At 47.0% G+C, this 16,130-nt stretch overlaps 1 protein-coding gene across 6 annotated transcripts in view; it reads left to right on the top strand.

The window, feature by feature from the left end:
- The window catches only part of LOC118358858 (ribonucleoprotein PTB-binding 2-like), a 113,450-nt gene that overhangs the window by 25,386 nt on the left and 71,934 nt on the right, over positions 1-16,130 (top strand). For all 6 annotated transcript variants that reach the window (XM_052480096.1, XM_052480094.1, XM_052480097.1 and 3 more), the window contains exon 2: positions 919-985. In XM_052480096.1, coding sequence (XP_052336056.1) covers positions 919-985 — 67 coding nt within the window. The remainder of the gene's footprint in view (positions 1-918; positions 986-16,130) is intronic.

The raw sequence follows: 16,130 nt of genomic DNA, 5'->3' as shown, positions 1-16,130 counted from the left end.
CTCTCTCCCTACACCCCCTTCCTCCCTCTCTCTCCCTACACCCCTTCCTCCCTCTCTCCCTACACCCCTTCCTCCCTCTCTCTCCCTACACCCCTTCCTCCCTCTCTCCCTACACCCCTTCCTCCTTCTCTCTCCCTACACCCCTTCCTCCCTCTCTCTCCCTACACCCCTTTCTCCCTACACCCCCTTCCTCCCTCTCTCCCTACACCCCTTCCTCCCTCTCTCTCCCTACACCCCTTCCTCCCTCTCTCTCCCTACACCCCTTCCTCCCTCTCTCTCCCTACACCCCTTCCTCCCTCTCTCTCCCTACACCCCTTCCTCCCTCTCTCTCCCTACACCCCTTCCTCCCTCTCTCTCCCTACACACCTTCCTCCCTCTCTCTCCCTACACACCTTCCTCCCTCTCTCTCCCTACACACCTTCCTCCCTCTCTCTCCCTACACCCCTTCCTCCCTCTCTCTCCCTACACCCCTTCCTCCCTCTCTCTCCCTACACCCCTTCCTCCCTCTCTCTCCCTACACCCCTTCCTCCCTCTCTCTCCCTACACCCCTTCCTCCCTCTCTCTCCCTACACCCCTTCCTCCCTCTCTCTCCCTACACCCCTTCCTCCCTCTCTCTCCCTACACCCCTTCCTCCCCTCTCTCCCTACACCCCTTCCTCCCTCTCTCTCCCTACACCCCCTTCCTCCCTCTCTCTCCCTACACCCCCTTCCTCCCTCTCTCTCCCTACACCCCCTTCCTCCCTCTCTCTCCCTACACCCCCTTCCTCCCTCTCTCTCCCCACACCCCCTTCCTCCCTCTCTCTCCCTACACCCCCTTCCTCCCTCTCTCTCCCTACACCCCCTTCCTCCCTCTCTCTCCCTACACCCCCTTCCTCCCTCTCTCTCCCTACACCCCCTTCCTCTCTCTCTCTCTCTGCAGGAGGTCCATGAGATTCTGAGAGAGTACGAGCTCAAGTACTGCTTTGTGGACCGCAACAAAGGGACAGGTAAACCAAAACCACCTCCCACTTCTCCAAACCATCACCATCCTCTTCAGTTCACAGAGCAACCCCACCATGTCTGTCCAGTCACCTTTCCCGGGGAGTCAAGTTACAGGGGATACCTATACATAGAGGAGAGCGAGAGCCAAACACCTGAAATCAAATACCGTTTTGAAATGCGGATCTGCAAACAGCTGAGATAGCAGAGGGCAACATGTCATGGGGTTGAAGGTATTTAATGGCTGATGAGAGCTTAATGTGAAATGGCCTTATCCACTGTGTGTGTGTGTGTGTGTGTGTGTGTGTGTGTGTGTGTGTGTGTGTGTGTGTGTGTGTGTGTGTGTGTTATCCACGGCTCACGTCACACGGTTAATTATTCCAACAGACTGCTGTGTCAAGGGTAGGATGGCTCCTGAAGTAGCAGTAGAAGGAAGGATGTCAGAGACAGTTCTCTCTTTCCTTACTGCAATTCATTTTCTTAACACAGATCCCTTGGTGATATTTTGACAGCTCCACTTTCCTTCTCTCTCTACTCCTCTCTCTCTTTATTCTCTCTCTTTTGCTCTCTCTCTCATTCTCTCATTCTGTTTCACTCTCTCTCTATCATTCTCTTTCTCTCTCTACTGTTTCACTCCTCTCTCTCTCTCTCTCTCTCTCTCTCTCTCTCTCTCTACTGTTTCACTCTCTCTCTACTGTTTCACTCTCTCTCTCTCTACTGTTTTCTCTCTCTACTCCTCTCTCTCTCTCTCTCTCTCTCTCTCGTTCTCTCTCTACTGTTTCACTCTCTCTCTACTGTTTCACTCTCTCTCTCTCTCTCTCTCTCCTCTCTCTCAAATCAATAGATGTCCAGGCTTTAAATAGCTATAGCTCATTTTAGAGAAGGTAGCTAGTTGCAGAACTTGATGTGTTAGTGGAATTCTAATGACTGCCCTTTTGAATTTAAAGACGGAGACAGAACTATTTTTAATCAAAATCTCAGTTGAAAGTGGGGGAACTTCAAAGAGATTGTCAGGACGAGGGAGAGAGAGCGAGACCAATCAACCTGCACATGTCCTCTACTGTCTGTTGTTATCGTTCAACATAGGGTTATTTTGGCTCTTGGTTATTGTTGTTACTGTTGTCCTGTTGGCCATTTAGATTCTTATTATTTTCATATTGTAAATGGCCAAAGTAATCTTTGGCAAATATATTGTTACGTCATGCAGAGAGAGAGAGAGAGATTTCTAGTGTGATAACTATCTATCTGGAGATATTCACGTTATAATACCATATCACAGCAGCACAGTAATGTTATCTCTGAGGCCAGGACCAGTATTGTCAAGATCGGTCATCTTTAACATCAGACACAGTGAGTCAATCACAGCTCCCCCAGAAAGGATCTGACAGCATTTGAACTCTGTCATCAATCTTTGTCTATCACAGAGATAATCTCTGTAGGTGTGTGTGTGTGTGTGTGTGTGTGTGTGTGTGTGTTACGGTGTTCCAGAATAGCTGACTGTGTTCACCCCAAGCCTGATTAGCAGGTGTTACACTGTAACCTTGTCAATCACCATCTCTCCAACCACCAATACCCAGACACCCCTCTCGCCTCTCCCCAGGCCATACTGTGGGCAATCCTGGAATCCTAGCTTTAACCCCCCCCAACCTTCTCCCGAGCCCCCTCCCGCCTCCCGAGGTAGCACTGTCCAATGGGAGAATCTTGTGTCCTGTTGACCAATCAAATCCAATTGTATTGGTCACATACACATGGTTAGCAGATGTGAATGTGAGTGTAGCGAAATGCGTGTGCTTCTAGTTCCGACAGTGCAGTAATATCTAACAATTCACAATAACTACTAAATAATAGTGGCATAGGCAAGATGCAATAGATGGTATAAAATTCAGTATATACATGAGATGAGTAATGTAAGATATGTAAACATTATTAAAGTGGCATTATTATTATTGTTCTTTTTTTTATTTTATATTTCAGTCTATATTGTTATAATAATAAATAGAAACATACAGATGACCAACACTTATACAGTATCCACAACACAGGTGTAGACCCAAACAAGAATCCAACATCACTGAAACAACACAGGGGTAGACCCAAACGAGAATCCAACATCACTGAAACACAGGTGTAGACCCAAACGAGAATCCAACATCACTGAAACAACACAGGTGTAGACCCAAACGAGAATCCAACATCACTGAAACAACACAGGTGTAGACCCAAACGAGAATCCAACATCGCTGAAACACAGGTGTAGACCCAAACGAGAATCCAACATCACTGAAACACAGGTGTAGACCCAAACGAGAATCCAACATCGCTGAAACAACACAGGGGTAGACCCAAAACGAGAATCCAATATCACTGAAACCACACAGGTGTAGACCCAAACGAGAATCCAACATCACTGAAACAACACAGGTGTAGACCCAAACGAGAATCCAACATCGCTGAAACAACACAGGTGTAGACCCAAACGAGAATCCAACATCACTGAAACACAGGTGTAGACCCAAACGAGAATCCAACATCGCTGAAACAACACAGGTGTAGACCCAAACGAGAATCCAACATCGCTGAAACACAGGTGTAGACCCAAACGAGAATCCAACATCACTGAAACAACACAGGTGTAGACCCAAACGAGAATCCAACATCACTGAAACAACACAGGTGTAGACCCAAACGAGAATCCAACATCACTGAAACACAGGTGTAGACCCAAACGAGAATCCAACATCACTGAAACAACACAGGTGTAGACCCAAACGAGAATCCAACATCACTGAAACAACACAGGTGTAGACCCAAACGAGAATCCAACATCACTGAAACAACACAGGTGTAGACCCAAACGAGAATCCAACATCACTGAAACAACACAGGGGTAGACCCAAACGAGAATCCAACATCACTGAAACCACTCAGGTGTAGACCCAAACGAGAATCCAACATCACTGAAACAACACAGGTGTAGACCCAAACGAGAATCCAACATCACTGAAACCACTCAGGTGTAGACCCAAACGAGAATCCAACATCACTGAAACAACACAGGTGTAGACCCAAACGAGAATCCAACATCACTGAAACACAGGTGTAGACCCAAACGAGAATCCAACATCACTGAAACAACACAGGGGTAGACCCAAACGAGAATCCAACATCACTGAAACACAACTGCATAAAATGGAGTCAGAGCAAGAATGAGGTATTGAATATTCATTTTCATAGTCTACTCACTATTCTATTCGGGTGCAAGCGTATTTCCTACCTTCACCACCTGGGGGCGGCCCGTCAGGAAGTCCAGGACCCAATTGCACAGGGCGGCTTGAGACCTTGGGCTTGGAGGATACGATGGTGTTGAATGCTGAGCTGTAGTCAATGAACAGCTTTCTTACAAAGGTATTCCTGTTGTCCAGATGGGATAGGGCAGTGTTCTGTGTGATGGCGATTGCATCGTCTGTGGACCTGTTGGGGCGGTATGCAAACTGAAGGGGATCTAGAGTATCAGGTAAGGTGGAGGTGATATGATCCTTGACTAGTCTCTCAAAGCACATCATGACGACAAAAGTGAGTGCTACGGGCGATAGTCATTTAGTTCAATTAGCTTTGCCTTCTTGGGTACAGGAACAATGGAGGCCATCTTGTAGCATGTGGGGACAGCAGTCTGGGATAGGGAGCGCTGGTCTGTGCATGCTCTGAGCTGTAGTCAATGAACAGCTAGGGATTCCTGTCTGTCCAGGGGATAGGAAGCCTTGTGATGGGTTGCACGTTTAAATGTCTTACTCACGTTGGCCACACAGAAGGTGGGGTGGGGGCGCTAGTCCATCATGGACAAAGCGGGCTGCGTTGGTGGTTCAATTATTATCCTTCAATGCAGTCAATGGAAGCCATGTTTAGTTTGTGGGGACAGCAAGTCTGGGTGTCCGTGACGTGGCTTGTTTTCTTTTTGTAGTCCGTGATTGCCTGTAGTCCGTGATTGCCTGTAGTCCGTGATTGCCTGTAGTCCGTGATTGCCTGTAGTCCGTGATTGCCTGTAGTCCGTGATTGCCTGTAGACCCTGCCATATACGTCTCGTGTCTGAGCTGTTGAATTGCGACTCCACTTTGTCCCTATACCGACATTTCGCTTGTTTGATGGAATAACTACACTGTTTATATTTAGCCATATTCCCGAAAATATTTCCATGGTTAAATGTGGCCATCTATCCACGGTTTCTGGTTAGGGTAGGTTATAATTGTCACAGTGGGTACAACATGTCCAATGCACTTCCTTATAAACTCACTCAGCGAATCAGTGTATGAATCGATATTATTCTCTGAGGAAGCCCGGAACATTTCCCAGTCCACGTGATCAAAACAATCTTGAAGTGTGGGTTCTGATTGGTCAGACCAGCGTTGAATGGTTCTTGTCACGGGTACATCCTGTTTGAGTTTCTGCAGGAGCAAAATTAAGTTGTAGTCGGATTTGCAGATGGGAGAGCGGGAGAGGGCCTTGCATGCATAGCGGAAGTTAGAGTAGCAGTGATCCAGTATGTAGCCCGCGCGAGTGCTACAATCAATATGCAGATAGAATTTAGGTAGCCTAGTTCTCAAATTTGCTTTGTTAAAATACCCAGCTACAATAAATGCAGCCTCAGGATATATGGTTTCCAGTTTACATAGAGTCCATTGAAGTTCCTTGAGGGCCGCCGTGGGGACATTCTAGGTCAGGTGAACAAAAGGGCTTGAGTTCCTGTATGTTGTTATGATTACACCATGAGTCATTAATCATGAAGCATACATCCCCGCCCTTCTTCTTCCCAGAGAGATGTGTATTTATTTCGGCACAACTCATGAAGAAACCCGGTGGCTGTACCGACTCCGACAACGTATCCCGAGAGAGCCATGTTTCCGTGAAACAGAGAGTGTTACAATCTCTCACGTCTCTCTGGAAGGCAACTTGTGCCCTAATTTTGTCTACCTTGTTGTCTAAAGACTGGACATTAGCGAGTAATATACTCGGAAGCAGTGGGTGGTGTGGCACGCCTTCGAAGTCTGACCAGGAGTCCGCTCCGCCTACCTCGTTCTGCGGCGACATTGTTTTTGGGTTGGCCTCTGGGCCCTCCAATGTCCTAGGCGGTGGTGCAAAGGATCCGCTTCGGGAAAGTCTTACTCCTGGTCGTAATGTTGGTAAGTTGACGTTGCCTTTATATCCAGTAGTTCTTCCCGACTGTATGTAATAAGGCTTGAGATTTTCTGAGCTAATTATGTAAGAAATAATACCTATTAAAAAAAAATACTCATTAATTTCCTGAGGATTCGAAGCGACCATTGCTGTTTGTGCCATCTTGCATCTTGCCATTCTCTGCCTGTTCCCACCGCCCCTCACCCTTGTGTGGTCTCTAGGCTGTTGGATGTGTGAGCGCTGAGGAGGGATCTCTGTGCCGTGTGGGGGATCTTATATGTCTCTCTACATTGTGGAGAATTCCCTAATTAGAGGTGTAGTGGGTTGAATGTGAGCCCCGTGATCCAACTCTCGGGCCCCTCAAACTCTCCAGGCTTGTCACCTCACAGACCGCCAGCTCCGTTCTCAGGTCAGGGTCCCGCTTGGAGACACAGTGATCTCTCCAGTCCACACACCAACTCATAGAAGTGCAGAGTTTGACATGGAGAGAGAAAGAAAGATGATAGACGACAATAAAGAAGGGATCGGATAAATAATGGGAAAGGTGAGAGGGATTCTCTGTATGTGTGTGCGTGTGTGTGTGTGTGTGTGTGTGTGTGTGTGTGCTTGTATATACTGTATGTGTGTGTCCTTATGTGTTTAAACTACATAGTGAGTATATGAATCTGTTATGGAGCCTGAATAGTTCTCCTCCACTCAAGAAAAAAATTGTCTTCATCTAGCTTGATCCCTGCCTTAAACTGCTTTCAGCCCCCCCCCACACACGCACAGATCCTCCCCCCTATTCCCTATCTTCCTCAGCACCCTACCAAAGAACACAGGGCCATAAAAAGGACTCAAACCATCGTAAATCACCAGATAACGAGTGTACATTACTCACCATTCATCTCATGCTGCGTGTGTGTGTACAAACTCAAGTGTACGCTTAATGCTGAATTAGCCGAACAGCATGTTTCGTTTCGATGTAATATCTATCGTTGTAAGTAAGTAAATTTAATCTTCCCTTTGGGGAAATGGTGAAACAGATTTTATGTGATTTTTATTGGGCCATGGTTTTAATTGGTGTGAAACACTAGCTTGGCTTCAAATGGCACCCTATTCACTATTTAGTGTTTACTTTACTCTGGTCAGAAGTAGGGCACTATATAGGAAATAGGGTGCCGTTTGCGATGCTAGACACTGTCGTATAATATATTCCCCGTGCTGATTGTGGGATGCAGATGGCTTGGTTTGCCCAGAAACCGTATAATATATTCCCCGTGCTGATTGTGGGATGCAGATGGCTTGGTTTTCCCTGAAACCGTATAATATATTCCTCGTGCTGATGGTGGGATGCAGATGGCTTGGTTTGCCCTGAAACCGTATAATATATTCCCGTGCTGATGGTGGGATGCAGATGGCTTGGTTTGCCCTGAAACCGTATAATATATTCCCTGTGCTGATGGTAGGATGCAGATGGCTTGGTTTGCCCTGAAACCGTATAATATATTCCCCGTGCTGATGGTGGGATGCAGATGGCTTGGTTTGCCCTGAAACCGTATAATATATTCCCCGTGCTGATGGTGGGATGCAGATGGCTTGGTTTGCCCTGAAACCGTATAATATATTCCCCGTGCTGATGGTGGGATGCAGATGGCTTGGTTTGCCCTGAAACCGTATAATATATTCCCCGTGCTGATGGTGGGATGCAGATGGCTTGGTTTGCCCTGAAACCGTATAATATATTCTCCGTGCTGATGGTGGGATGCAGATGGCTTGGTTTGCCCTGAAACCGTATAATATATTCCCCGTGCTGATGGTGGGATGCAGATGGCTTGGTTTGCCCTGAAACCGTATAATATATTCCCCGTGCTGATGGTGGGATGCAGATGGCTTGGTTTGCCCTGAAACCGTATAATATATTCCCGTGCTGATGGTGGGATGCAGATGGCTTGGTGGCTTGGTTTGCCCTGAAACTGTATAATATATTCCTCGTGCTGATGGTGGGATGCAGATGGCTTGGTTTGCCCTGAAACCGTATAATATATTCCCCGTGCTGATGGTGGGATGCAGATGGCTTGGTTTGCCCTGAAACCGTATAATATATTCCTCGTGCTGATGGTGGGATGCAGATGGCTTGGTTTGCCCTGAAACCGTATAATATATTCCCTGTGCTGATGGTAGGATGCAGATGGCTTGGTTTGCCCTGAAACCATATAATATATTCCCCGTGCTGATGGTGGGATGCAGATGGCTTGGTTTTCCCTGAAACCGTATAATATATTCCCCGTGCTGATGGTGGGATACAGATGGCTTGGTTTGCCCTGAAACCGTATAATATATTCCCCGTGCTGATGGTGGGATGCAGATGGCTTGGTTTGCCCTGAAACCGTATAATATATTCCCCCTGATGGTGGGATGAAGATGGCTTGCTGATAGTGGGATGCAGATGGCTTGGTTTGCCCTGAAACCGTATAATATATTCCCCGTGCTGATGGTGGGATGCAGATGGCTTGGTTTGCCCTGAAACCGTATAATATATTCCCCGTGCTGATGGTGGGATGCAGATGGCTTGGTTTGCCCTGAAACCGTATAATATATTCCCCGTGCTGATGGTGGGATGCAGATGGCTTGGTTTGCCCTGAACCCGTATAATATATTCCCCGTGCTGATGGTGGGATGCAGATGGCTTGGTTTGCCCTGAAACCGTATAATATATTCCCCGTGCTGATGGTGGGATGCAGATGGCTTGGTTTGCCCTGAACCCGTATAATATATTCCCCGTGCTGATGGTGGGATGCAGATGGCTTGGTTTGCCCTGAAACCGTATAATATATTCCCGTGCTGATGGTGGGATGCAGATGGCTTGGTTTGCCCTGAAACCGTATAATATATTCCCCGTGCTGATGGTGGGATGCAGATGGCTTGGTTTGCCCTGAACCCGTATAATATATTCCCCGTGCTGATGGTGGGATGCAGATGGCTTGGTTTGCCCTGAACCCGTATAATATATTCCCCGTGCTGATGGTGGGATGCAGATGGAACACGGTCTACTCAATAAGGGATTGTTTTCTGGGTGAAATAAGTGGTATGTGTCAGAGAATTCCTGGAAATGACAATTGTGCAAATTATTCCTTTTGGAAGAAAACAACAGGGAGTGAATTCAAAGGAGTGTCATATCTTGTTTTGCAGCTGGTCTCTCTTGCCTGGAGGAGGCTAGCTCCAGTGTGGGAGAAAGAGAGTGGACTAGTGTGTGTATGGGTGGGCTGATTAGGTTCCCAACCCCTTGCCTATTACCAATAACTGAGATGTACGGCTGTTCAATCTGTCACATGAAATCCGTACCCATATAGATATCTCAGTCCATTTTAGGGGGCTGCTTGTCCTTATTAGTGCTTATGTGTGCACGTCTGTGTCCCTGTCTCTGTGTCCCCCTCTCTCCTCTCTCTTGAGGATTTGCTCCAGGACGTCTCTCAGAAGTTGGTAGCCTCTTTAGGTAATGAGGGGTATATCTCCCTCCTCCTCCCCTGTGTAAATGTTACTCTACCTTTGCTTCAGTGCACCCACCGTGCAAGTAAGAGCGCTGCCCGGCGTTGCGGAACTGTCCGCTGGGATGACGATGGAAGGCGTCAGCAGGGGGATTCTGGCCACACAATGGGCCTTCTGTGTGAGCCGATTACCGTCCCCATAATGGAGACGCTGCACTCAATAGAAAAAGGGTTCCAGAAGTGATCTTCAGTTGTCCCCGTATGATAACTCTTTTTGGTTCCAGGTGTTACGTTCTAAATAAACAGAATAAAACACTCACGAACACTTAGTAAAGCTCAAACCGAGTTTATTCTCCCAAAGGGTCGGACAGCTGCACAGACAAGGACATGGTTCCACCAGTGGGAGTATATATACCCCAATTTGGGTGGAGTGTCCTCCTATTCTCTAAACATTACATCTTTATTGCTAGGCAAGAAGTTAAGTGATGCGGACAATAAACTTTTCCTTCTCCCTTAATGTGACCTGAACTGACCTCGGCCCCCATTCCTCACTAAACCACATCTCTCCACCCTTATCAGTGCCGGCCACCATGCGATTGCCTTTCCGTTACGAAGTACATTCCAAGCTGAATTGCCTGCACCATATACATTCCTCCTACTACCATTAACTTCTGGTGTAGAAACCAGGCTATGGCACTCAATATTTGTATTTTTTTATTTCAACTTTATTTAACCAGGTAGGCTAGTTGAGAACAAGTTCTCATTTACAACTGGGACCTGGCCAAGATAAAGCAAAGCAGTGCGACACAAACAACAACACAGAGTTACACATGGAATAAACAAGCGTACAGTCAATAACACAATAGGAAAAAAAGTCTATATACCGTGTGTGCAAATGGTGTGAGGAGGTAAGGCAATCAACAGGCCATAGTAGCGAAGTAATTACAATTGAGCAAATTAACACTGGAGTGATAGATGTGCAGATGATGATGCCAAGTAGAAATACTGGTGTGCAAAAGAGCAGAAAAGTAAATCAAAACAATATGGGGATGAGGTAGGTAGATTGGATGGGCTATTTACAGATGGGCTATGTAAAGCTGCAGCGATCAGTTAGCTGCTCAGATAGCTAATGTTTAAAGTTAGTGAGGGAAATAAATCTCCAGCTTCAGCAATTTTTGCAATTCATTCCAGTAATTGGCAGCAGAGAACTGGAAGGAAAGGCGGCCAAAGGAGGTGTTGGCTTTGGGGACGACCAGTGAGAGATACCTGCTGGAGCGCGTGCTACGGGTGGGTGTTGTTATCGTGACCAGTGAGCTGAGATAAGCCGGAGCTTTACCTAGCAGAGACTTATAGATGACCTGGAGCCAGTGGGTCTGGTGACGAATATGTAGCGAGGACCAGCCAACGAGAGCATACAGGTCGCAGTGGTGGGTAGTATATTGGGCTTTGGTGGCAAAACGGATGGCACTGTGAAAGACTGCATCCAGTTTGCCGAGTAGAGTGTTGGAGGCTATTTTGTTAATGACATCGCTGAAGTCGAGGATTGTCAGTTTTACGAGGGTATGTAATATTTCAATAGGAGAAATGATAATGAACAACATTTCAAGTTTAGGAGTCAGAACCCATCACAGGTAAAAAACACGTTTTGTTCCAGGTAGAACTCTTTTGGGTTTGATGTAAAAAGGATTCCCTAGGGCAGTGGCTCAGATAAAAAAGAAAAGAAAAACATATTTATATATCTTTACATGAATAAAAACAGTTCTGTAGGAATGAGGTTTGGGCAGGAGCCCTAATACATTATCACAGCGTATTGGCTATATGCCGCCTAACAATATTGTTCTTCTGAGACCATATTATATTTTAAAACTCAAGTTTTGATAATAAAATAGATCAGTTGTTAAAAGAGCTTTTATAATAAATTGAAATAATTAGCATATTATTTGCTTTCTTTTATTTGACTGGATTGATGGTACCTGCATCTGATGGTCATGGTGATTTCAATATAACTGGGAACTCTGGAAAAACAAGGTCAAATTATGACCTCGCTGAACTTCAAGATGGAACATTCTTAGACTACACTTCTACACTACACTCCTACACTTCTTAGAAAGAAGGGTTCTTCGGCTGTCCCCATAGGAGAACCCTTTTGGTTCCAGGTAGAACACTCTGTTGAAAGGGTTCTACCTGGAACCAAAAAGGCTTATTCAAATGGTTCTCCTACGGGGACAGCCGAAGAACCCTTTTAGTTTCTACGTAGCACCTAAGAGTGTAGAAAGATGCCTAAGTTTCTGAGTTTGATGACCGCACTGAAGTCAGAAGTCGGAGACTTCCCGAGTTCCCAGTTGTTTTGGCATTAGTCTCAGCGGAGGCAGGAAGAGAGCCGCAGATGGTCCCCCCCCCCGTGAGACTGACCAGTGAGTGGGGACACCGTATTCCACCTGATGGCGAACCTCAACTGGCACCGATGCCATGTATTCTTTGACAGTGTCTCTGGTCATGGTTTTAAAAGGTATGCAATCTTAGAATAATATATATATATATATATATATATATATATATATATAATCTTACATAGGCTAGTATCACAGTAACTTTGCTGTGGCTGGGGTCGTGGAAGCTGTAGGTAGGCACTGTGATTTGAGCTATCTGATTGGCCAGCGCAGTAGGCGCACTCGTTTTATCAACTGATCTCCCGCTCCGCTGGGAATGGTTGAAAATGGGAACACTTTTTTCCTGCCTGCTGCCCAGGGCACCTGAATCGAGTGCACCTACCACCAACGGCGCAAGGCGGGAAAGAAAAGGAGTGCGGGCTTTTTATCGTTGGAGTTTCTACAGAAGTGCTTGTTGATCGACTAGGAATACCATCAAGATCGACCGGTTGTTGACCACTACCCTTGGGAGTAGTCTTTCTACCTTTTCAAAGATTCCTAGATTTCAATGATCACAAACCATTTCAGTATTGCTCCACGGTTAACAGTGTTTCTTTAATATGTCGAGCTGGTCCCTGTATTTAATATAGGATGTTTAGGAGAAATGTTCAGCTATATAGAGAGTGGAAGAGCAACAGTGTGCCAAGTTAGCCAGTGTCAGTACATTGCTTGCGTCACAAACAACTGGCATCTCTGAGGAAGGAGAGCTTGTATCCAATCTGGCCGCTAACACCATCTCATCATATAACCCAATATACTGAAGCTCCATCCGGTTTCTACTTGCCAATTTACCTAAAGATGCTAAATATTTCCAGAACCACGGCTGTTTCTGATAGAGGAATGTTCTGACTCGCCCTTTCCCCTGTTTTCCAGAACGCCTATGTTCTTTTTTGTTATTAGCGTTATTATTACTGCAGAATGCAAACAATCGATTACTTGTCTATGACTCGGCTCTAACTGACCATATGACTTGAGACCTCTCGGCCCTGTAGTTACCTCTGAGGACAACTGCAGGCAGACCTCTCTCTCCGTCTCTCTCTCTCTCCGTCTCTCCCATTTTCTTTCTTTCTTTGTTTCTCTCTCTCTCTCTCTCTCTCTCTCTCTCTCTCTCTCTCTCTCTCTCTCTCTCTCTCTCTCCGTCTCTCCCATTTTCTTTCTTTCTTTGTTTCTCTCTCTCTCTCTCTCTCCGTCTCTCCCATTTTCTTTCTTTCTTTGTTTCTCTCTCTCTCTCCCCTCCCCCCATCTCTCACTCCATCGTCATCTGTCCATCTGTGTGCTGTGTGAGTCAGTATCTGTAAATGAGAGCAGCAGCCCACATGCCAGGCCGTGTGAGTTATGTGATTGATATCGCCAGGGTTGATCCCGCTCTGTAGTGAACTCATAGCTAGTTACATGTTCCCTGTTAAGTCGCTGTTACTGAACCTGGACAAAACCATGGTGTTATACTCTCTGGCATTATGGGAAAAGGTGTGTGTGTGTGTGTGTGTGTGTGTCACATAACACTGTCTCATAGATTTGATTCTCTATACACTTGCACCTAGTTTCATAGTATTTGATGGAGCTGTTTCTGCAGCTGTGTTTGGACACAGGAAGTGAATCCTCCCGTGGGGCTCTGTTCTCCTCTCTGTTGTTGCCTCTTACAATAGTCACAGCTCAAGAGGTAGCAATTAGCCTTAGTGCCGTGTAGGTTGGTCATTAAGCTATTCGCCCCTACACCCCTTCTTAGTGCCCCAACAACACCTCTCCTCATTACACTGAAGAGCCTGTCTGGTTTAACTGGTTGAGGTGATGTTGAGGTGATGATGACGGTGATGATGACGAAGGCCGCATTGGTAATGATAGTGAGAAAACAACAGTTGGCATAGGAACACTTGTTCACAGCCAGTCCAATCTGGTGTTATCTCCACAAACAGCAGGTGTGTGTGTGTGTGTGTGTGTGTGTGTGTGTGTGTGTGTGTGTGTGTGTGTGTGTGTGTGTGTGTGTGTGTGTGTGTGTGTGTGTGTGTGTGTGTGTGTGTGTGTGTGTGTGTGTGTGTGTGTGTGTGTGTGTGTTGTCTGACATGCACCACTGACAACATCCATCTATCCACCCACACACACACTGCGCTGACCTTTTTGCAGTGGGTTTAACAAAACCAACAGGCCTGAAGGCGTCACAAAAGACCCCGAGACCCAATCACTGTGTGCTGTTTACCTGCCGTACAGGTCATATTTGACCCTTTGAGGGTCCGTCAGGTCTCGTTCTGCATCCTGTTTCGATCACAGATGATAGTTCAGTTTCACTTCAGCCCGTCTGAACCCCTGTTTGGATTGGCTTGTTTTAGATAGAACTTCCCCTCAGAGAGTTTCTCCCTTCAGTGATCTGACACTAGGGCTGTGTCACACATGCCCCCCTAACGTAGTGAGACGTAGTGCGCTGTAAAGGGAATAGGGTGCCATTACGCTCACCCTGGCCTTAGCTGTGGGTTTCCCCGACACTGACCTTAAGACGATCGACAGTCTAAATTGGAGAGCAGACGGGCTTTATGTGTCCCCTATACCTCTCTAGAACGTCTCCGTCGCGTTACCATGGCGAACAGACCTCATAGACAGGGCTAGTTTCAGTCTCTACCGAAAGGGGAAGGAAGCCGCGTGTGATGTGGTGGGGGAGTGATACTTTTTCAGGTTGTGGTGGCATGGGTGTTAGACTCGATGGCGTGGTTCAGAGGTCTATTAGGGGACTTTATGCTCAGGATTTAGTTAGTGGAACACGCAGCGAGAGAGAGAGAGAGACACTGAAAGAAAGATGGCGATGTGCCGACATGGTACTAGTTAGTGGTGGGTGCGAGAGATGGAATGATGGCGGAGATAGAGGGATGGAGAGCTGGGCCATAGGTGGGAGAGAGAAGAGGTTCCACTCACTGTGTGCATTAGCACTGGGCGGTGTGGTGGTCCACTTGAGCTTGAACAAGTCTTCCATCCCCCGCCCTGCGTGGGAGGGTAACCCACTCCCTGGCCACTCATGGTGGGGGGGCTGTGAGGGGCTAGAGAGCCAGGTTCTGGGGGGGGCTGAAGAGGCTGGAGCTGGGTGGGGGGCAGTAAGTGATGGAGTTGAGTGGAGAGTGTGGGTGGGTGGTTCGTATGCAGAAAGACAAAAGGCCAGGGTGCCTGACAAGAGTCATGCAAATTGAAGTGCTGCTCTGCTTATCACATTGAGACGACAGCGAAAACGTGTTCCCACTCTCTCTGTTAGTTGTCAGGTAGGGAGAGGAAAGAGATCGCAGGGCTACGGCATTGGGGAGGAAACACGATTGCCTCTGTGAAAGGGTTATACTTGAGTTGACCTCCCTGTGTTGACACGTGTCTGTTGCGTGTGTGTGCGTTTTATATGCAGATTGTGTGTGTGTGTTTGCGGAGAGACCGAAGAACCCTGGCTTTGCCTATTGTGATTGACATGCTGGAAGTCAGAAGGTCAAGTTCGGGCTTTCTACGGCATCCAAAGGGTTTTTACACTACAGCCTACAGGTCTAAAACCCTTGGACTGCCTTTCCAGCCGCGCCTCGCCTGTTGAAATGTGGTACCGTCTGTCGGGTGCGTTCAGAACGTGGCGTGGCCGTAGGGTAGGAACAGAGAGGGGGTGCCATCTACACTATGGCATTGACAGGAGCATAGCAGGTGAACTAAACCACAGTGGTTCGACACAATAGACTCATAGACATTAGCTGTCCTCCTTAGCGCCTGTATCTCCTGGGGCTTTTTAATGAGCTACTTCCCGACGAACATGGCATGTGGAATTGTAGGCTTGGGGATCATTCCATCTTTGTTTCTCTCCTTCTCACCGTTCCCCTTACCGTTCCCCTTACCGTTCCCCTTACCGTTCCCCTTACCGTTCGACACACTCCCGAACGATCGCCGCCCCATAATTACCAGCCTCTTTGTGTTTTTTGGAGCGAAACATTTGCCTGAAAAATCTGTCAGCAGACTGTCTGTATTATACCATTACTGTGTCAGCCTTTTAAGATGCTTTGAGCTCTCTCTCTCTCTTCTCTCTCTCTCACCTCTCCACCTCTCTCCTCCACCTCTCTCTCTCTCTCTCTCTCTCCTCTCTC

This window comes from Oncorhynchus keta, chromosome 26 (genome assembly GCF_023373465.1).
Source record: "Oncorhynchus keta strain PuntledgeMale-10-30-2019 chromosome 26, Oket_V2, whole genome shotgun sequence".
Taxonomy (NCBI): Eukaryota; Metazoa; Chordata; class Actinopteri; order Salmoniformes; family Salmonidae; genus Oncorhynchus; species Oncorhynchus keta.
This window is presented reverse-complemented; position numbering and strand designations above follow the sequence as displayed.